The 21,707-nt window shown below is 46.5% G+C and overlaps 1 protein-coding gene across 3 annotated transcripts in view; it reads right to left on the minus strand.

Moving 5' to 3' along the window:
• The window catches only part of WASHC1 (WASH complex subunit 1), a 44,714-nt gene that overhangs the window by 1,650 nt on the left and 21,357 nt on the right, over positions 1 to 21,707 (minus strand). For all 3 annotated transcript variants that reach the window (XM_059816616.1, XM_059816615.1, XM_009812659.2), the window contains 7 exons: positions 9,994 to 10,105; positions 9,159 to 9,305; positions 4,008 to 4,144; positions 2,933 to 3,068; positions 1,562 to 1,766; positions 902 to 1,066; positions 384 to 542 (listed from right to left, as the gene is read on the minus strand). In XM_059816616.1, the coding sequence (XP_059672599.1) occupies positions 384 to 542; positions 902 to 1,066; positions 1,562 to 1,766; positions 2,933 to 3,068; positions 4,008 to 4,144; positions 9,159 to 9,305; positions 9,994 to 10,105 (1,061 nt within the window). The remainder of the gene's footprint in view (positions 1 to 383; positions 543 to 901; positions 1,067 to 1,561; positions 1,767 to 2,932; positions 3,069 to 4,007; positions 4,145 to 9,158; positions 9,306 to 9,993; positions 10,106 to 21,707) is intronic.

Raw genomic sequence — 21,707 nt, forward strand, 5'->3', positions numbered from 1 at the left:
TTCTGCCAAACCAGCTCCTTCAATACCCTCCCCAGCTACCTAAACTAACGTGCTCAAACCATCTCAGCCTTGTCCCTCTTGGCCCCAGGGTCTCCTTTGTGTGTCTGCCCCCATGCAGCACACATGAAACTTCTATGCATGCCCTAAGACAGTAGGTCTCCATCAAGAACACGAATGACCTTCTGACAGATGGGGTTAAGCAAGTTCACAGAGTTTTGGCTGAATGGGAAACACCTGAGACCTACACCAGCCTGTGAGGGGAGAACACCTTTCCACTCTGTATGTTAACTCCCCTCCTGGCTTGCCCATCTCCCCCAGACCTACACCTCTCCAGCCTGGGGCAGAGAGCAAAGAATATCAGTTCTGCCGAAGAGCTTCAGCACCTTGTTCTTGTTCCTTCTGCTTCTTCTTCTCCAGCTTCCTCTCCTTGACACTGCGGAGGTTGGCCTTCCCAATGCCACCAGCCTGGCGGATGGACTCCAGGAGACTGGCACGCCCAGTAGAGGGGTTCACCACCTCCTTTGGGGCTCCCTGGACTGAAGCTGTAGGGACAGGAACAACAGTAGCAGCTGTGGGTCAGTGCACCAGCTAAAAGCCCAGCTAAATCCCCATGGAAAGGGCTGCTCCAATACCCTGCCAGCTTCTGCTCAGGGCTGTGAGCCTGGCCTAGACACCTCCCAGCGCCAGACTTAGGCTCAGCCCAGCCAGCAGGAGCCCTGTCCCAGGGGAACTGAAGGCTCGAAGCTCCCAGGCAGGTGGGAGACACTTCCCCTCCTACTGCAGCTTCCCCCCTCTGCTGGAAGGCTGGGAAGCCCCAGGGAACCAACCAAGGACACGGGCTAAAGCCAAGGAGTCAGAGTTAGATTCTGCTGGTGAAGCTGTAGAGATGCCCAGCTCTTACCTGCAGGCACTGCATTGCTGGTCTCCTCGCTCGCTGTCCGGGCTGGCTCAGAGAGGGCTGTGGGCTGGGGCAGGGGTGGTGCCGGAGGCACAGTAGTTGGCATAACAGGAGGTGGTGGGGGAGGTGGTGGTGGAGGTGGTGGCAATAGCTCAGCATCTTGAGGGTCTGAAAGAGGAAAGAAGTTGCATCTGAAGTGTCCCAGAGGACAGCACACTGAGCTTCAGCTCAGAGCTTAGCATGCCTCAGTGGCAACAGATCAGAGTCCTCAGTAGGCACTGTGCAGCAGAGCACTCCCACCCTGTGCAGCACCTCTTAACTGCAGGCAGGGCCAAGACAGAGTTTGAGATTCCCCTACTGTGCCCTCCCCAGCCACATCCCACTTGCCCAAGGGCATCCCATAAGGCTGCCATGAGGCCAGTCCCTGCACACCGTGCTCCCTCCTCCCTAGCCATGCAGGGGGTGAGGGAGGTGAGGGGCCTGCAGTCTGGCCAGCACTTGAGCAGGTTGCAGCTTTGACCTAGGCCCAAGCACAAGCTGGAGGTATCTATCTCAAACATCCATCTTGAAATCTCCACCAAGGGACTTTCTGCCTTGTCTCCGCCTTCTAGCAATCCCTGCCTTCTTCCTTCACAGGGTCCTGGGAGCAGGGACTGGAAATACCTGGTTGCAAAGGCTCCACTGACACAGTGTTGAAAGTGGGCAGCTCTGGAATAGCACTGCTAGGGGCAGACGGTGCGATGCCAGGGCCCAGATCAGCACTGTACATGAGGTCCGCAGCGATGCCAGGCAGGTCTGGCAGGTAGGACGGCACATCAATCTCAGGGACTTGGCCCAGATCTGGCACATAGAAGTAATTTTCAGCTACCTAAAAGAAACCCAAAACACAACCATAAGGCAGTGACTACGCAGTTGCTTTCCCTTGCAGCAAACAGGGACACTGCTGGGAACAGCCTGGGCAGCAGTCAGATCTGGGCTTCTGTGCTGTGGTACAGTGGCTGCTCATCAGCTACCCCTACAACTCTGCTCTTGTCCTGTGGCAGCTCCCCCTGCTCAGAGGCTATACCCTGCAGACAAGGCTTGGAAAAGGCAGGCTGCAGGAGGAGGAAGAGGTGCAAGACTTCTTAGTTTCTTGCAAGTGGGCTCTCTCCTCCCCTGAAGGTTTCATGCACCAACTTTTGCAGCCTACATAAGCCAGCCACTTATCTTCCAGAAAAGAATGGTACCTGAACTGTTTCTGAGATTAAGATGCAGAAGAAGCACAACCAAGTAGTTACAGAGGTTTGGCTTTGTGTTTAACACACAGGCAAAAGAGTATCAAAGGTGTGCTGTGAATAAAGGATTTTGTTTGCTATATACACTGCTATCTCCTCCAGTCCAACATGATGAGCAAATGGATCCCAGGCTCCTTTCCCTAGCCCCAAAACACATATTCAACCACGCACCAGCAAAGTTCCAGGTACAGCCACTACAAGGTGCTGGTTACGTGGTCAGTCACATGTTGGGGCAGCTGGGTTGGTGCACTGCCTGCCCACACCAAGCACAAACCCTTTACTCAGGCTGGCTGGCCCTTCTGTTTGCACCAGCAGGCACCCCTTCCCAGCAGGAATGATGGGGATCAGACCTCCTCCCAGGCACCTTCCAGCTGTGGCATCTCACCCTCAGACTTCTCACGAGGCTCAGGAGTTAGCACAAGGAGGATGACCAAGTGATGGAGCCTCCAAACTCCTCTACAGCCCTGAGGTCTAGCAGCAAGGTGAATCGATATTACATTACTCTTCTCACACCACTCAACAAAGGCTTGAACAGAGACGAACACCTGCCAAGTTTGAGGGTTTTATCTCATCCATGAAGCTCACACTGGGACTTCAAGCACAAACGGGCAAGGTCTTTCTGATAAGTCAGATACTCTGCAAGCCCCATGAGGGGCCATTCTCCTACCTGCTCTCCACCCTACAGAAGCCCTCTCCTCTCAGAGAGCTGAGCGCAGTCCTCTGAAGGGGAAGCAGCTGCATCCCCACAGCTGCATCTCACCTGTCGGTCCAGCTGTCCCCTTTTGGTGATGGAGAGAGGAGCATCAAAGAGCTTCTCTTCTGTCTCTGTTTCCAGAGCCACATGAGTCTTGGTCACTGCTCCAGCCAGAGGATCCAGGAAAACATACTTCTTGTACCTAAGAGTAAAGGACAAGTATTTCAGTGATGCTGCCTCAAGAGCCAAGGCCAGAAGAAACAGCGTACCCAAGAAGGCCTTGGAGGTGGAGACCTCCTGACTCACTCACACAGGTGGAACACATTGGGCCTTCCAGTTTCCTTCTTCTAGCCCCATTTTCCTGCCTCACACCTCCACAACCAGGAGGCAATCAGCTCCTCACCCTGCCAGCACAGCCTCCATATTCATCCTACAGCAAAGCCCCGCTGCACTGCCATCATTACCAAGCTCTCCCCCTCCAACCACCTGGCCTGAGACTGTTCTACAGCAGGATACCAGTCTCTCCCGGTCATTTGTCACTCAAAGGGCAGGAGGAAAGATAAAGAAGGGAAATAATCTGTGGCTCAGGGAAAGAAACAGAAGGTTCAGCAGCTGAAAGCTCAAGAAGGGCTAAAAGCTCTTCAGTATGGGCAGAAGGAGGAACCATAAGGCAAAGCCCAATGGGAAAGGGAACTGCAGTGGAAGGCAGTGGAGACATTAAAGCAGCAACAGTGGTAAAATGTTTCTGTGAGGAACTGTCAGGAGAAGGAGCAGAACCTAGGCAGGCACATAGGGCAGAGAAGGGCAGGAGTGACAGCAGCTTTCAAGGCCAGTGAGAAATTATTACAGGGGTATGACAGGAAAAACTAAGTCAGGGAAAGGAAGTGCAAAGTTGGGTTGAAAGCAGGTGAGTGGAGGATCAGGTGCAGACAAAACAACTCCTTCCACCCAAGGGGAAGAATGAAGAAGAAAGGGTCACTAACTGGAAGCCAGTGGAAAGGTACCAAACCCTGTCCTGTCAAGAACCTGATATGCAAGACCCCCAGGAAAGCAAGCAGCTACTGCTGCCCCCAGGGCAGGGAGAGCTCCTCTGAGGACAAGCAGGGGCAGGTGAGCAGCACGGTGCTGCTCCAGCTCTCACAGGTTCTCGGTGGTGTTGAAGAGCAGCAGGGAGCTGAGGGAGCTGATGTTCCTGGGGAGGCTGCCAAGGCCTTCTTCTGCATCATCCTCCTGGTGAATTTTGGTGCTCACGCACACAGGGAAATACTTGAGCTTCTCCTGCAAGAAGACAAATAACAGGTAGCAAGACACTAAAATCACAGCTGCTGAAACAACTCTCCCCAGCCACCACGACCCATGCTGCTGGATCCACTGCGTGGTCTGGGAACCCTACTGCTCCCTCACTACCTCCCTTTGAGCAAGGAAGCATACAGACAACATTGCAACCCCACACTCATGACAAATCTCAGCAGTTCAGACTCATGGCATGTGCTTTTGATGCCATGGGTGGGTCATATTGAACAGGTGTTGCTGTGGCAAGGATCTACCAGAATAAAACAACCACTTGGGTTCTATAGCCAGGGGCAGGGATCAAGCACTGCGGTCAAAAAGGCCTTTGTTACAGTGTCTCCAACTACCAGACTTTTTCATGCAGGCAGAGTCCCTCAAACATCTCTATTACCTCCCCTCTGCTGCCTTCAGTTGATGTTTTAAAGTTATGTGATCCCACCGGTGGGGTATGCAGGGAAGGCAAAGGAAAAAGAGGTTAGGAAAAAGCAGAGTGCCTGCACTAGGCAGGAGATCAGGCAGAAGGGAGTGCACAGGGTGGAACGTGTGCCAGATGGTTTTGCAAAGCCTGAGGGATCTGCAGGAGTTTTCAACTCGAACTGAAATCTCCTCTCTCTCGGTTCTAAAACTTCATGCATAATATATAGAGCTCCCTTTAGAAAAGGACTTATTACATCTGAACTGCTTGACTTTTATAGAGCACAGGAATTGCCATCCCAGATCAGACCAGTGTTTCAGCTAGCGTGACAGTGCCCGCTGCCAGATGCTCAGGGGAATGAAGGTCAGTGCCCACAGCAAGCTTTGCTGTAGAAGGAGTAAAGGCATCAGTTTCTGAACCCAGAGACAGCCCGGGATGGATGACCCTCCACACCAGACCCCTCCCCACACCCTTCCTCAGCCCCTTCACAACTCCTGTTCCTTTTTCACAAACTAGGACAAGCAGCAGCCTGGCAGCTGGGAGATGGTAAGTGTTCATACCAGAAGAAACCAGAGCACTAGCCAGGACAGTTTGTCAAATTAAATAATTGGCCACATTCTTGAGGTTTTCTTCTGCCACCAGAAGATGACCACTTCAAATACTGTCCACAGCTTCCTACTTCCTCATTACTTCCAGCATCCCTGCTCTATCCCATTCTCTGAGTCCTTCTTCCCTCCTTGTACTTGTATGGGGGAAATGGAGACCACCGTTAGTTCAGTTTTAAGACCACATCTCAGCAACATAAGCAGTTTCTGCTGATTGAAATTTCAGGCTTGAATTTGGTAGCCAGAAATCCTGGGAAATGGCTTAGTCACAGCTCAGTTAATCCACTAAGAGTTTGTATGATGCTCTGAGTCTATAAAATGCTTTAAGAAAAGACCTGGGAGGTTTTGATTTAATTTTTTCCCCTCAAATAACACGTTCCAACTTGTGAAAAATATACTGAAATAAACATCTTCAATTTTTACAGAAGCAAGTAGGCTAAAATATATAAATTGTTATTTAGAGATTGTAGAAGCAGAGAGTCAAAAATAAAGGTTCTTTTGATCATTAATATTCATTTCCCAATGTTTAATTTTTTAAGCATGAGGGAGTACTGACGTTCTTGCTAAAACTGTTCACACACACTTAGCCCTCAAGTCATATATGTATTTTTTTAATTCTCTCTTTGTAGATTTCAATTAGCACTGGAAGACTGTGCGTCACTTTTAAGGGCGTAGTGAGAAACCAACCATTACCTACATTTACTTGTAAGTCTCATCTAAGGCAGCCATAAAAGCACTAAGCATGAGTATTACTCTGAAAGGTGAGGCTCTACATAATCCTTCTAATTTAAATGCCACCAAAGTGCTAGACTTATTTAAGCACCTAGATCTTTTTTGAAATTTAGAACAGCTACATACCATCAATAACACCCTGCAACTGTGAATTCCAAAAGTTAACATGCCATTTAAAAATCAGTTTTCTTATATGGACATTAAGGCCTTAAGCCAAAGGTTCAGCAACCTCGACATACTGAAATCATGGGGGGCGCTTGAATCCTCGAACATCTCAACCTGGGGTTTGGCACCTGGCAGGATCACACCCCTAAGGATGCTGCACTTCCAGGCTTTTTTCTTCCTAATAGCCTCTAGTTAAAAATATATAAAGTTACCCTGTTTCTTAAGTTTAATTAAGCACACACTATTACAAAGGGAATTGATATGATACACCAGAAACCCCATTCCTCCCATGCCAATGGAGTGCTGAGGCTAGCTGGAAAAGCACTTGAAAATAAGCAAGTGCCAAAAACCCGGTTTAGCCTCCCCATGCGCATGGTGGACTCTGAGAGAGGCACAATTCACAAGGACATGCCAAGTTACTGATGTTTTTGAAGCCTAGCAAGGTTACTCCCGTGGTGAACTGTAACTTTTGCTTGGACCTCTTCCCAAGCCCAGGCAGATCACGTCTCCCACCCCGTTTTCCAGCCTCCTGAGGAGCACTTGCATCACCCGAGCACAGGTCCCACTGCAAAGGCAGTGCCCAGCACCTGAGAAACCCTACAGGGCTGCAGTCGACTTGCTGTTGAACCCTGCCTAGCTGCTACCACAGCAACGTGCAAAGCAAGTGGCTTTCCAGGCTCACCACAAGGACCCTGTTTCTGGCACTCTTATCCATCAGTGCTTACCTTACCAACTTAAACAGTGTCCTCTCAACAGCTGAGTTTTCACTTGCTTGGGTGTGGAGCGAGAAAGGAGAATTTCCCAGGAGGGAAGCATTTTTAAAGAAACTACAGAACCACACACATTTCCAATTCAGCTGCTTTCCCCCGAGAGCAAAAACCCTAAACACTGAGCACAGGCTGCCACAACTTACCCTCAAACTGACAGGAGCAGCGCTTGCTTTCCTGGTGGGGGGTGTGTGTGTGCATGTGCGAGCGAAGTTAGCAAAGGCCATTGCGACCGCTCCCAGCAAAGAGGCCTTCATTAGAAGTGAAAACAGGCAGCGAGCCTCTGCTGAAAGCCCTGAATAATTGAGGAGGGCATAAATGCAAACATTAGACTTCCCTCTGTCACATTTCATTACTGCAAGGCACGTCAGGCTCCGTGCTTAGCCATGGCCAAGAAGGGCCTGTCCCCCTGGAACGTGGTCAGGGCTCGGCACGGCCGAGCTGCTCAGCACACCAGCTGCTCCTGGTGCAGGGCCCTCCATTGTTCCTCAGCTGACAGCCACTCCCCAGCACAGCAGCATCCCTCTGCCCCACAGAAGAGCTGCAGGAGCTAGTGTGTATGAGCTTGGCAAGCATAATGAGACCGCTGCGTGAGGTAGGATCAGCAAAGCCAGAGAAAGATCAACAACCTGAAAGGAGGATCAAAAGATGGGTCACAGGAAGGGAGGAACAAATACAAACATCCCCTGGGGCCTGCAACAAAGTCCCTGTGGTGATGGCAGCCTCGGTCACAAAGGGTAGAACATGGCAATGGTACAGAGACCACCTGGGACAGGGAAGAGGTGGCATTGCAGGCAGATGGCAGGGGCAGCAAGGAAGGGCAACGCAGACCTTACTGGAGCCGGCGGGCCAGTTGGATGGGCACACCATTTGCTCTTTGCGGGACACTTCTTTTTACCAGCTGAAGCTCTTCTCAATTCCCTCCCTGTCCGAGGGGCACCAGCCCTTCAGGGTGGGAGAGCATTTCCCCTGCCCACTCACCGCCTACCTCTGCTCTCCCCACACGCTCTGATGGGATGGGGCCACCAGCCAGACAGCACAACTGTAATTGGCCTCCCCTGGCCAGCCAGCAGCAGGTCCTGCGCAGCTCTGCCCTGCGCTACTGCCAGAGCTCGAAGAAAGCACAAACCCTGCTCCAGTCTGCCAGCTGTCCATTCGGCCAGCAACCCTGCTTCCCTGGCCTGGCTGAAATATTCATAACTACCTCACTGTGTGAGGTCTCAACTCCATTAAAACTCAGGAAAGTTTAGTGTGATAAATTATTCACTTGTAGCTTTATTTTTGGGCCAAGGCACACGAGGATGAGAAACAAAGTCTCCTTAGGGGTGAAAAACAGGGAAGTTGTCAGGTTGATCCCTAACTTCCAGGAAGAGCACATCTGCTACTCCTGGCACAGCGCATACACAGAAACTTTTAAACACAGCAACTCTTCCTCACCTCCTTCCAACCTGGGGATGTTGACCCAAATTGTTGGAGACTCCTTTGGTAGCATTTCCTGCCAAAACCACCATTTCTCAGACCTCTCTAAGAAGCCTCTCTCTGCCACTCAATCCACAGGCTAAAAAGGGAATTCAGTACTTCAGGACCTCCTTCAACATCAGCAGCTGCAGACATCTGTGCTATGGGCACACCTAGAAGCCCCAGTAGTGCTGGGTACTGAGAGATTCAGCCCCTCTCTGAAGGGCTTGCAACCTGCAATAGCTGAACACAAGGCAAAGGAGAAGCAAAGCACAAACAAAAGATGTAAAGAAGCAAAATGATCTTCCCCTCCAAGATGTAAAACTTAGCTGGGAACCAGGGAGCGACAGTACCCAAGTGTGATGCTTTCCTGGGACAGAAAAATGCTCTAATGACTTCTTTTTCTCCTGACACATTCAAAAACACTTTTACCTTTTCCTTCCCACCATCGCTTGTATTAGAGCCTTCAGAAACTATTTTTCAAACAATTATGACCCTGGTCCCGGCTGCCTTGCTATGCATAGCCAAAGCCTTAAGGCCAGCCAGCAGCACCCACCAGCACTGCTGCAGGAAACAGCGGTGTTTCAGGAAATGGAACTGCTCTGGAGAGTTGGCAGCCAGCAGCCACCCAGAGCACTCAACCACCGCACCAAGGTCTTGTGTTGACATGGCCCTCTCAAACCGGCAGCTCTGCAAGCTTCCCAGCCTGACCTCACACCCCCCCGCCAACAGGCCAAGCTAAAAAGGTGTTCCGCTCCCAGCCTACATCCTAAAGCCCCGGTCTACTTCATCAAAGAGACTAACAGCCTCCCAGCTTCTCTTTGCTTGTTCATCTCAAGGTCTGTTCTCCTCCTCCTTACCTGCAGAGCTTTCTCATCCAGCACTCGGTGTTTGCTCTGAATCTTGTATCTTGGCCATTTCTGTTTAGCTGGGTCTTCTGCACCAGCAAAAATTGAACTGTACTCCTGCAGTCGTTCAGGGGCTGGATACTTGGCACTGGAAAATACCTGTGGAGAGAGGAGGGACTGAAAAATCCCAACAACTAAGCAACCCTACACTACAGAAGCACATGCAGTCAAGTAAGTACAATTTGTGCTGCTGGTGGGAATGGCCAGCCTTGGAATCAACAGGCTCCTAAGTGCTACCTGCACAGACCAAATCATGCACGGGCTGTCACTTCAGAAAGTAAAAGTGCCTGAACTTCTCTCTGTATATAAGTACTAGGAGATAACAGGCTTCCACTGGCTGGACGGGAATTTGAAACACTGTATTAAATGGAGGAAGAATGGGGAAAGAAGAGTTGTCACCAGTTTTACATGGCTCAACAAAATTAAGATGCACTAAGGGGAGGCTCTCTAACAGCAGCTTTCATTCAAATAGCCAAAGTGTCTGTGAGCCTGCAGTGAGAGGGTGTTTGGCTTAGCTCAGCACATGCATTTTCTCTTGCTCAGGGAGAAGCTGGGGCAGCAACTTATATAGGCCTCATAAGACCAGGAGCTGTACAGCTCATAGGTCTAAAAATCATCAACTGGCCGAGTCAGGATGGGGATTCTCATCACAACCCTTCTCAGGAGCAGGGAGCGGGCAGCAGCTGCAGCAGCCGAGCACCTGATCTTCTCCAGAGTTTACATCAGGAGTAAAGAGAGAAGGTGGAAGGAAAAAGGGAGGCTATGCAGCCTTCACTGAAGTCACTACCTTAATAGCCTTCTTGCTGCCCTTTATCTTCTCAATCTTCGCTTGGGCGAGTGTGACTCTCTCACCGATTGCCTGAAGCTGTGCCCGGCTGGCCTCCACCCGCTGAGAGATCCTAGGAGGCAAGCACCTTTCTTAAGATGAAGAATCCAGAGCCCGAGATTTTTTGGCAACAGCCAGTGCCCAGGCCCTCAGGGAAGGGTGTGAACCTCGGTGGACTGGATTGTTTCACAGGGCAAAATAGTGCTGGTTGAGATACACTTGTCTCGGTCCCATTGAGAGTTTTATGTACTCTGACACAAATGTAGGTCTAGTCCATGACTCACAGCACAACATTCCTGTAGCTGTTTGAGGCACAGCACAGAAAGATGGAAAACTGCAGCTTTTTTGCGACACCAGAGTGCCACAAGCCCTACGCCTCTCTGCAGGTACTGCTGACAAGAAAGCCCCAGCCAGTTATCAACTGCCAACACATTTTTAATAAAAATGACTTGTTAAAAATGAAAGGCAACATATGCTAATGAGCAGAGTTCAGGACTCACAAGGCTTATCCTCTCCTCTACTATACCAGCAGTTCATTGCACGACTTCTTCCATGTTGCTTTGCAGCTTTGTAATTTGGTTTCCACATTAGGTCCTGATTTTGAGCAATAAAGCATGCTAACTTGCCTAATTTTTGCACAACTAGATCAGCATTAAAATGCTTTGGGACTGAGGTGAAAATCGCTCTGTGGCAGCAGGGGGTAGCGGTCACTGGTTAAGTACCTCTGCATTCACCACATGGACATATTCCTTTCCCACAAAACTTATAGCAGATGCCTTGCAACCAGGGGCATGACTGAAACTGCCAGCATGCCTTGCACAGCCACTACCATGCTGCAGGAACTGTCACACAGGCTCAGCCACAGGCTAGGAGGGACATCGGAACCAGGCATCAGCTACAGGTAACTATGGAGTCACCTTCTCGGAAAAGACCTTCCTTCCCCATGCATAACTAGCAGGATCTCCCTAGCTTCAAGCTCAAAACCTGAAAATTGTTCTGAATCTTCACTCCTCTAATGAAACTAGCAAAGAATATTTTTACAGCTATACAACCCATTAGAAGAGATAGCACTCCACTTCAGCCATGTTTTGTAGCAATGAGTTCCATCAGATCATTCTGTGCCTGTAAAAATCATTCTCAAGTATTGTCTTTAAATTTCACTAAAAGTCCCTCTTTGCTTTTGAGAGCTCCCATGCTTTTTTCCCCACTCTGTATAATTCCTTTTAATAACTAATTTGACATCAGCACTGATCCATGATTCCCATTTTCAAACTGTACTAAACCTGTCTTCTCAAGTATTTTCACTCTGTGCAGCACATTCCCTATCACAGTACAGAAATGGACTCCACTAAAGCTCCCCCATTGTACGTAGTGAAAAAACAGCTAGTACAAGCAGCCTGTTCACCTTGTATCATTCTGAAAGACCCCCACTTCTTTCTCTAAACAGCTTTAAGTGTTTCTGTTTGTTTATAGCCATGCTCCCCCTTTCTGGAGGCATGAAAATCCTTCCTTATGCATATGGCAGGACAGCACACAGCCTGTTTCTACTTTATTCTTTTTGGAGAGGAAGATGAGCAAAACTGAACCTCATGAGATTCTCGCTCTCATTCTCCATTTCCCCATCCTTTCATTTTAAATACAGCCTAACAGCTTGTATTTTGTACCAACACTAAGTACAAATCTGTTCATGATTACCTTCCCACACCCTCCCTCTGTCTCAGTGGAGTAAGTCCACATCACTTATACACTTGATAGGTTCTCAGAGCAGTTTCTGTTGTTCCTTTCAGCGTGCATTTCCTAGCACCTGTCTGCAGCAAATTTAATGTGTCATAGGGCTGTCCCATTGCCTTGTTTTGTTAAAGTGTGAGATACCTCTGAAGGACTGAAGTCTTCCCTAACTGCTCTCCCCAGCAAATTTTCCCACCTCACAGTTCACCTCTTTTCTAGATGTTTCGTAATTGTATTGATTGACACTATTCCCAGCACTGCTCCTGGGGGCATCTGACTATTTTTACTTCCTTCAAAGCTGAAAAAGATTGGTCATTTACTTCTGCTTTGCCTCTATCCCTCAAATCAATGATGCAATTATCCCTCTCACCTGTGAGTAGACCCCTCTCCTAGAAAGCTCAACAAAGCCTTCCTGAAGCTCCAAATAAAAGCAAGGTATCAATTGCCTTTTAGCCAGCACCCTGCTGACTCCCAGACACAATTCTCAGGGGCTGACCAGGCACACGTTCCTCTCCCAGAAGGAAATGTTAAGCAAATAGTTATGCAAGCTCAGGCCTGGAAACCAGTAACTGTTCTCCTCCCTCCCATTGTTCTGTTCTCCTCCCTCCATCAATGTGAGTGGGATGAGTGAGGCAAACGCTTCCCTCACTCCCTTTCCTGCCCCATATTATCCCCACTGCTTCACCAGGTATCACCTCTTCCTCTCCCTTCCCACATTCACTCTTTTGCTAGCTGTGAAGAAGCAAAGGAGTTTTTGAGGAATCCCAATTACCCTTAGCTTTCATCCTTAACCACTTCCACATTTAACATTCAACCTCTAAGACAGCCGGTTTAGGAGAGGAATGGTGCCACAACTCCCTTTATGCCCCCACCAAACAGGCGGTGCATTGGCTATTACAAAGTGCTTCTTAGTGCTGAAGTACTAACACCTCCCATAGCGCATGGACAGCATCAGGGGAAGAACAGAAAGCAAAGCACCCCTCAGCCCACAGAGCTGCATACATTTCTTTTATTTAAGGTTTGTTGGAACCTCTCTGAAAAAGGAGGCATCCCTAATAACAGAGCATGACTGGCAAGTACTGTGCCCTAGCTGCAACAGTAATGGTGCATCCAGAAGGGAAAGAGAGAAGACATCTATAGCTTCATCCATCCCTACTGCCCACCAAATATAACTGAGAGTGATTACATTCACCCATAAAAGGACAGTATCAGGCAGACTGCCTGCTCCCAGCACAAACTGGGGAAATTGTCCAGTGCTAGCTCAGGTGTTTCAAACGACGATGGCTCTTCTCTGAGGCATCCTGTACTCTCTCCTGTGATCTCCTACTCTAGGATTTGCCAGGCCAAATCTCACTGACCTTCAGAGATATGGCAAAAACCTTCACCTGAGGTGATACAGATGCAGGCACACAACACAGAAGGAATACACATCAGTCTACAGAATTAATTTATTTGTTGCTGAGCAAGATAACCATGAAAAAATTAAACCCCCTCAATCCAACTAATCCAAATTCCATCACATGTACAGGATCCTAAAAGTGCATGACTGTTACGCATGTACAGTTCAAGATACAGTTGCATGTGTTAGTTAGAAGAGACAATATACCATAGCGCTACTGAAAAAATACATGGAAAAAAAAAACCCTCACGTTCAAGCATCCTCCAGCAACTTTAGTATTTCTACTGCTATCGAAACTGAACTTACATCAAGGACTCAACCTGCTGTTTGTTAAGAAAGGACACATGAAGGGATGGAGGGGTCTGTTGCAAAGGATTTCAGGGGCGAAGTGTCTGAAGCAAGAAGGCATTCAGACCTCAACCTCCATTTAAGGAGGAGTATGTTGCTGAGTGGTGTTTGTTTGAAAGGCAATTGCAATCAGGACAGGAGGGGTGTTAATAAAATGGCCCATTACCACCCCTCAGAACCCTGCTTCAGACAGCCAAACCCACCATCAGCATATGAACATACCCTGCACCAATCCTATTAGTCATTGCTGTGTTATTTTGCTCTCGGTGCTCTTCTCTGCTTGAGAAACCCCTTTAGTTAGAGTCAATGTGACTTTGGAGTTGCAAAGAAGCAGGAGGCTACAGTGACAGCCCCTCCCTTTGGGCAGGATGCATACTTTGGGACAAGTGAAAGGGGGCCTGCAGAAGAATATATCACCTGCCTTCAAATCCTGGGCACTGAGCCAAACCAACCTTCCCCTCCCAATGCTTTTCTCTGAGGAAGTAAAACATGTGGCAGATTAAATCTATCTAGTGGATTACCTCTTAATCCATACAGACTTTTTTTTTTTAATCTAAGCAGATACTAAAGCCAATCTATCAGCTGCTTTGATTCAGGCTTTCACATTCTCTTGTCCATCTGAAATCTTTTTGCAGCCCAGTCCCCTGTACCTCACCCCCTACTTAGATCTCATTTCTCCTTTCACCTAAAGCTCTCATCCTGCTGCCTTGAGCTCCTCTCCATTTTAAAGGCAACTCTCTCCAACACCCACAGGAGGTCCCAGGAATACTTCCTCCCACCTCACCGCCTCCCTCACTGGCCCCATATCCTCTGTCCCATCTGCAGCCATGGAGCTGATCATTTCCCCTTAACTCCTTGTAACTCCTCTGATAATTCTCACATTCAGGTGGCTACTGAAAGACCTCCTCTGCTGTGTCTGTGTCTGCTCACGGGGGGAAAAATTACTGCTCTCTTACTCCCATAGGAAAAAGATTTGAGACATTAGGAACTTGGCATCCAAGACACTGGATACTGCCGGTCAGTTGGCAGCACTAGCAATAATCCTGTATTTCTATGAGTGTCTCCAAGCACTCCGCAATGCCAAAAAAGAATTGTGATTTTTATCATCTATATTTGCTAGGGATCAGAGAGCATCAGAAAAAAGTTTAAAATCAGAGCAGGTTTAAAGACAGGCTGATAGATTCCCAGAAAGGTGGCTGTGCAAGACAGAATTCAGCTGGAGGGAAGCATCACAGCAGAAAGAGACCCTTTGCTGTCCACATACACACCACCCAAAAGTGACAGGGATGACAAAACTTGGGAAGTGGGAGAGAGAAGAGGTGAACTCGACACCAAGGTGAATGAGAAAGGCAAGGCAGCAGAGGCTGGGAGCAAACCTCTCTAGAATACCAAAGAACTTCAATTTCATGTCTGAAGTACAAAAGTGAGCGATCAGCCAAGAAGAAAGAGCATTACAGAGCAGACTGAGAAATGAAGTTGCACAGGAGGATAAGGCAGACGAAGTATTAAATGACTTTTTCCTTAAAGGAGGACTGTACACACCACAGCAAGTCAGGCTTCTAGTTTCCTCCCAGCACAGATTCCAGCCCTAAGAGATAGCAGGGGGATGCTTAGCATTGCTGTTCTAAACTTCAGGATACATACGGTAAATTTGTTCTATAAACCCTTGGCTTTTTGCCTAAAAGTCAAGCTGCCGTTTTTTCAACAAAGCATGCTTTTATTAAATTCCTCCCTTACTGCAGGAGGTGTGAATTAGAAGGGACTGAGTTTATGGTTCTTGTATTTCATTACATCCCCAGACTCTCCAAGTGGCTGGTGCTGGAGCAGGGTAGCAAGGGAACATAACAGTGCTGGCAGCCATTCATCCTTCCACAGCACCGGTGCCAAAACGAGCATGATACCATTACTGATGAATGAGATACCATTAAGCCTCTAGGACAAGGTTCAGTGGGTTACCAGAAGTGAGAGAACCACTGGCGAGTTGAGGAGAGACTACCTCCCAGGGGAGGGGAGACATCATCCCATGATGAAAGCAGCAACAGAAGGTGGTGCTAAGGGAGCTAAGTGTCCATCTTTCTTCTCAGGCTACCGAGCCCCTTCCTCACCTGCTTCTTTCCTGGGACCCAGAGGCACGTCACTGCGCTCTTCTACTTGTATGCTGCGGAGAAGAAGAAAATCTCAAACTTTTTCAAGTTTAATTTGTCTAAGAATCTTCTTGAAAAAAGGCCATGGGCTTTTATGGCTCCTCAGGCTGCTGAAGTGATGGGGAAACATCAATGCATAGCCCCTGGTACCCATAACTCAGGGCTTTGATGCACAATCCACTAGACTGAAGCAGGCCTAGAGAGCTAGGCTAGAATATCTAAGTGTGTTCTGGCTGGCTAACAAAGGATAATGTTTTATGAGGCACTAAAGTGTGCTTTACAAAGAACTTCACCGCATATGGATGTTGCTACGTACTGTGGTGGGCCAGCTCAGAGTTCACACAGCAATGACCGGTACAGTCAGAAACAGAGTGTGAGAAGCCCAAGCCCCACTCTCCCCACTCCCACGCAGTGCCTCTGCCCCAGCAGCTGGCAACATCGCAGGATCGAGATGGAGAGAGCAAAGGAAAGGCTGCTAAGACATTTACAGTTTACAGTGATCTAGGGAAGCATTCAAAGCCACTTCACAAAGCCAATTCACATCAGAAGTTTGAAAGGCAAAAAGCAAAAATGCATGCTTTTATAAAAAGCCAAATATACCCAACCCCTCAAAGAAAGACCAACTTGTTTGCTTTCTGCTCTTCTCTCTCCTTCATATTTAAGCAGTTTTTAAAGTCTTACTTCATGTCTGAGTAAGTGTAATCAGGAACTGTCATCATACACCATCTCTGACAAAGAAATCCCAAGTGTGATAGTGTAATCAACATTCCTTCCTCCATTAAGGGTTTGGGTATTATAGTAATTAATGTTTATCACACTTTGATTGCTCCTTGAGCCTGATTTGCAGGTGTTTCAGCATTCACATATTGCCCCGCTCCTGTGATGCTGTACGGCTTTTCAGATTGGAGGGTGATCAAGGTTGCCAGGTTATCCTCAGCAGGATCTGGCATACATCACTCTCCACAGGTCATGTTCTCACACAAAAATAATTTCGTTTTGATTTTTAATCTCTCATTTTACAAGGTGCTCCTGCTACTGTGAATTAAGTTTATGTAAAACTGGAAACTTAGAATTTTGACCTATCATCACAGCAGCCTCCTCCCTCTTCCCCTGCAGCTTGTTCTCGTCCCCAGAAAAGCAGCTTTTCTTTTTTCTTTGCCTCTTTTTTTTATTAAAAAAAAAAAGGTCACAAACAAGTTCTTCTTTAACCTTCCAACCTTTTTACTTGCCTCTCACCACTGACTGATTGGAAGGTGGACAGGCTTTCCCTTTTTTAGAAGAAATACATAATACGTAGGAAGTCTGTGTATACTAATTAGAAAGTCTGTGTTTGCAAGTAAATTACACAATTAGATCTTGTATTTAAACTATACAGGCTACTTTTGGTCAAACTACTTCTCCATTAATAGTGTTAGGATATATAAACACAAAAGGTTCTACCATCATGGTGACAACTTTTGGGAAGGATGCTCTAAAAGAAGTAATGGGAGAAAAATGGTTCTTCTACCAGTACTGCTGTAGTTTCACAGGTGACCTTTTGAGTTCCTCCACTGGCAGTGTGGGGGCAGATACTGAACAACACCATGAAGCTGCTTCCCAGAGCAGCAGCCACAGAAATAGTATTGAGATATTAGGCAGCAGATGCTGTAAGTAGTAGTAACTGGTTTTTTTAGCTATATAGTCTTCACTCATCCTTGCAAAATTCTCACAAGTATTTACTCACTGAAGCTCAATCATTTGTAGTAATAGCCTTAAGTGTTGTTTGTTTTTGTTTGGTTTGTTTTTTTTTTTTTAATCACTATTGAAAGGAAGGCTAATCCTGTTTGGACAGAATTTTACAAAACTGACAGAAGTAAATTTTATTTCCATGTTGCTTGAAGTTATGGATCATATTTGGCAGATAGCTTGAGAAGGTGTTTTGGCACCTTGTAACCTTAAATTAATCAACTGTGTACACAAACATTAGGCTTCTTTTTCTCCCATCAAAGCTCCTTTCTTAGAATAGCTAAAGATCTTTCTCCCTGTCCCCACAGAACAGAAAATGTGTATCACCAAACAGAGTCACAGGAAATCTAATTAGTGGAGAAATGCCCAGGTGACCCTGTGGTGAATGATATCTCGGGGTAGGGAGAGCTAAAACCTTTAAAAAGGTCTCAGATTCCTCTGGATCCCTGAGCGTAGAAGAAACTCCTTCTCAGCCTTCATTTGGGCACTGTGTCTGATTCTACACAAACAATGCTTCTGTTGTACACTTCACTCTTTAATCAACATTATGCTCTACGTTTCCTATCAGCAGTAACCACAGAAGACAGATAGGCCTGGATTTAAATCTCTGATCTGTGCCTTCTCCCAGGTGGGGCTGCAAAAGAAATGTATGAGCCACCAGCCAAAACTGATGTTTCTCCTGAGCTTCACCTGAAGGTAGCAACAGCAGGGACTAACACTGACAAGTCCACAGCAGCCTTCCCAACCCTTTTAGCTTGTGCCTCCCTTGAGCCAAAGATGCCTCGCTACATCGCCATGATAGTGTGGGAAGGCAGAGGGACATTTGCAGAGCCTTCCTCCCCACTGGCAAGCAGTCCACACCGACTCAAGATTGCAGAAAAGCTTGGTTTAGAGCAGAAGATCAGGAAGTTCCTCTTTATTCCTAGCTTTCCCCCATACCTTCCAAGGGGTTTTAAATCAGTTTTCTTGACCAAGGTAAGTAGCACCCAGTTGCACACGTGTGATAAGAACTGATTTAGTGAACATCCCTAAAGGTTCTACTACGGGGCTTGCCCTAATGTAAGATTGAACATACCAGGTAAGCTGAGCTCCCACTCGTTTGTTTTATACCAACATGGCACACAGCACAAGTGCTGCTTCTAGGCTGTTTATCTCCACTACCAAAACAAGCCATTGTCACCAAGAATAAGAATGCTGATCAAAACACGCCTGCCTCTGGAGTGGAAAATGATTCCTTGTGATAGAAGTTCAAACTCTAATCATTCTCTGAGAAAAGCATTGCTTTTCTTTGCATTTAATCAAATATCATTAGAACTTCATAGCTTTTCACCCAAAGATCTCAAAGCAATTTCCAAGTGCTAATTAAGTCTCAGTTGCTTGTGACACCAAGAGTGGAACTGTTTGTCCCCCGTGACAAAGGAAATCTGGGGAAATTCACAGTACCGTCCCAGCAGACCAGATTTTCAGTCCATCATTCACTAATTTGAACAATTTTTGCTTTAATTCACAGGAGCTAACACCTACATTTCAGTAGTTGTTTGATTTCCAGTTTTTCTGAGTTTAAGACCACCTGTGCAAATACTTCTATACTCTTCAGTGCCTCCCCATTGCCAAATTTGTCCCACTGCTGCTCTCTAGAATAAACTACAGCCAGCAAGGACTGATGCAAAACACTGACCATTCTCTCCATCAGCACTTCTTTCTCTGGATCCAAAATATAACCTCTCCCCACATTTAAGACACAAGTTTGAAGGTAAAGGGTTTTGCATTGGCTTTAAATTTTCCCCACTTCCCAGTAGCTGATGGCAATCACATGGAATTTGACTTGCACTCCACAAGTTGAACACTTCAGTCCCCTTTTCAATAATAGATACTTAAGAGCTATCATTTACAAGCTAGTAATCACACAACAGCCACCAACTAAAATCAGTCTCTATAAAAAACACTGTCCTGCACAACTGCAGTTGTATATTCAAGAGAAGGAAAGCCTAACCAAGAAAAAGTACTTGCTATCATAAAGCAGTCTGTTTCACCAGCTGTGAAACCCTCAAAGACAACTGTACTTAATCTCTTCTTCTTGTAACTCTCAGTTCCTGACTTCTACCACATAATAAGGGTCTGCTTCTGTGGTCTTTCCTCACTTTGTCCTGACCTATTGAGGTTGTCATCAGATACTTGGTAAATGACCTAACTAACTTTTGAAGGATGACTTGGAATATCCAGGTCATTTTGTTTTGCTCTCAATACTGTGTTTCTGCTCATCATATTTGCTGCAGCAATCCCTGTACTTTCAACAGCTTACAAGTCAATCAAATTTCTTCTATTCCCTTCCACTCTTCCTTCAATTAATACTTCTGCCCATGCGAGCATTGCCACTTGCTGCTTCTGTTCAGCAATCATCCTTCTCAGCACCTTGTGAGGACCAGTGCCGATTCTCAAGATCCACCCAAAGTTTTGCTACAATGAAAACAAGCCCACATGCATAAGAGAACTGTTTCTGAGCAAGTGTATCAGCCCTTTGCTCATTATGAAACCTCATTGCGAACTACATCTTTTCCCTTTCTCACCCATGCTTCCAATTTGAACTTCTTCTCATAACAGATCCTTCTTTTTCAAAACAGGTCTCCTCTTGAAGAAAAGATTTCTTTCCATATTTTTTGCAAATGGAGCTTTTTATTTAAAAAATTTGCTCTTCAGAAACAGAGGTTGTTTAGGGTTACTTCTTCATTTTCCTACAATCAATTGCAGCCACACTCAAATCTCAAAAGGCATCTTCTATGATATGCCCATCAACAAGCTAATTTGAGCTTAAGTGCTTCTTCAACAAATGAGAGTAACTCTTTATGACATGTTATCCATCTAACACCTTTTCGGACTGATTACAGCACTTTCTTACTTTCTTGAGGGATTTCTAGTTACTTTTCCCCAAAAAACTTTGTGCCCCAGGCGGAGATTTTTCTAACAGCATCAAAGAGCAGATGCCTCTCCACTTGGACTAACAGCTGCTCTGTCATTTCAATGAAATAGTCTGTGGCACATCAGTGAACAGACATCACCTTTAGAGCAGTTCTAAACACATGATTTCATTTTCCTCCCTGTCCTTTTAAAACTCGTCTTCCCCACATAGCGACTCACAAATAGTCATTAAGAATGGAAATACTAGCTTCACAATAATACCAGAACAAATTTGTACAGTATACTTATCAAACCTCCTTCCCCTCCCCAAAACCACCAGGACCGTAAATTCATAAATTTTAATAGCCTAACCACTCGCCCGGTGACATACTCACACAATAAATGTTCTCACGGAACAATGCCTTCAGCAGCAGCTAATCCCCTCATCCCAGCTAAAAGTAAGCATGAAGCACAATGAAGGGCATGATTTTGGCTGTGGGGTTGTTTGGGGTTTCCCGCCCCACCCCTAAATCGCCCATGTGCTAGAAAGAACAAAGAAAACCCTGCTTGGTGCTCAGTAACCCAACAGGAGTTGGGAGCTGCTCACCCTCCCTCCCTCAAAAAAATTACACAACGTCTGAATTCGTTCTGGAATCAACAAAATCCAGGATGCCACTGTCAAAAGTATTGTTGTTGAAGTAAAACCAAAGAAACCCAGTCATTGGGCCAAAGTGACAGAGAGAACTGAACTGTGGAGACCATGAACCATCTAGTTTCTTGGTGCTGAGCTACTGGAATGACTGGCGTGTTATATATATTTCATAGATAATCAGAAAGGCTATTCCTACTGCACTACCACAGAGCAGAAGTGCAATAGCTCTACCTTCTCTTCTAAAAGGAATGTCCTGTTATGCCTCTTAAGCCCATCAAGCATGTCTTCTTATTCAACTTTGGTGGTAGATCTAAAATAAAAGTCCTAGAAGTAAAATAAAACCCGGTATTTGCATTTTAAAATGTATATTAATCCAGAAAAAGGATCATATCCTTGGATAAATTAAGAATGGAATCCAACTCAGATACTAACTTACTCACCTGGGGTTTCTCTTTAACACACTTTACCATCCTTCATTCCTGGCTCCAAAAATAATTTTTTATCCCCTCCTCTTCCTAATGGCATGGCATGGTGGATTACTTCAATAAAATGATTGTGTGGAGCATTTAGATGGAAGAAAAACAAGAACTCCTTCATTAGGGTCTGCAAATGGATCTGATGTCTCCAAAAGCGTTGCTCTGTCTTAACTGTCAGTTGTATTTACACCCAACCTCTAACCTACCCCATCTGGAAAAGCCCAGTGACGGCACCACAGCTAGTCAGAAAGAAGGACCATGGAAAGAGAATTTAATCCGCCAGTCAAGTGTGAAGAACAGATCTTTGG

The sequence above is a fragment of the Gavia stellata genome, chromosome 4 (genome assembly GCF_030936135.1).
Source record: "Gavia stellata isolate bGavSte3 chromosome 4, bGavSte3.hap2, whole genome shotgun sequence".
In the NCBI taxonomy this organism is placed as follows: domain Eukaryota; kingdom Metazoa; phylum Chordata; class Aves; order Gaviiformes; family Gaviidae; genus Gavia; species Gavia stellata.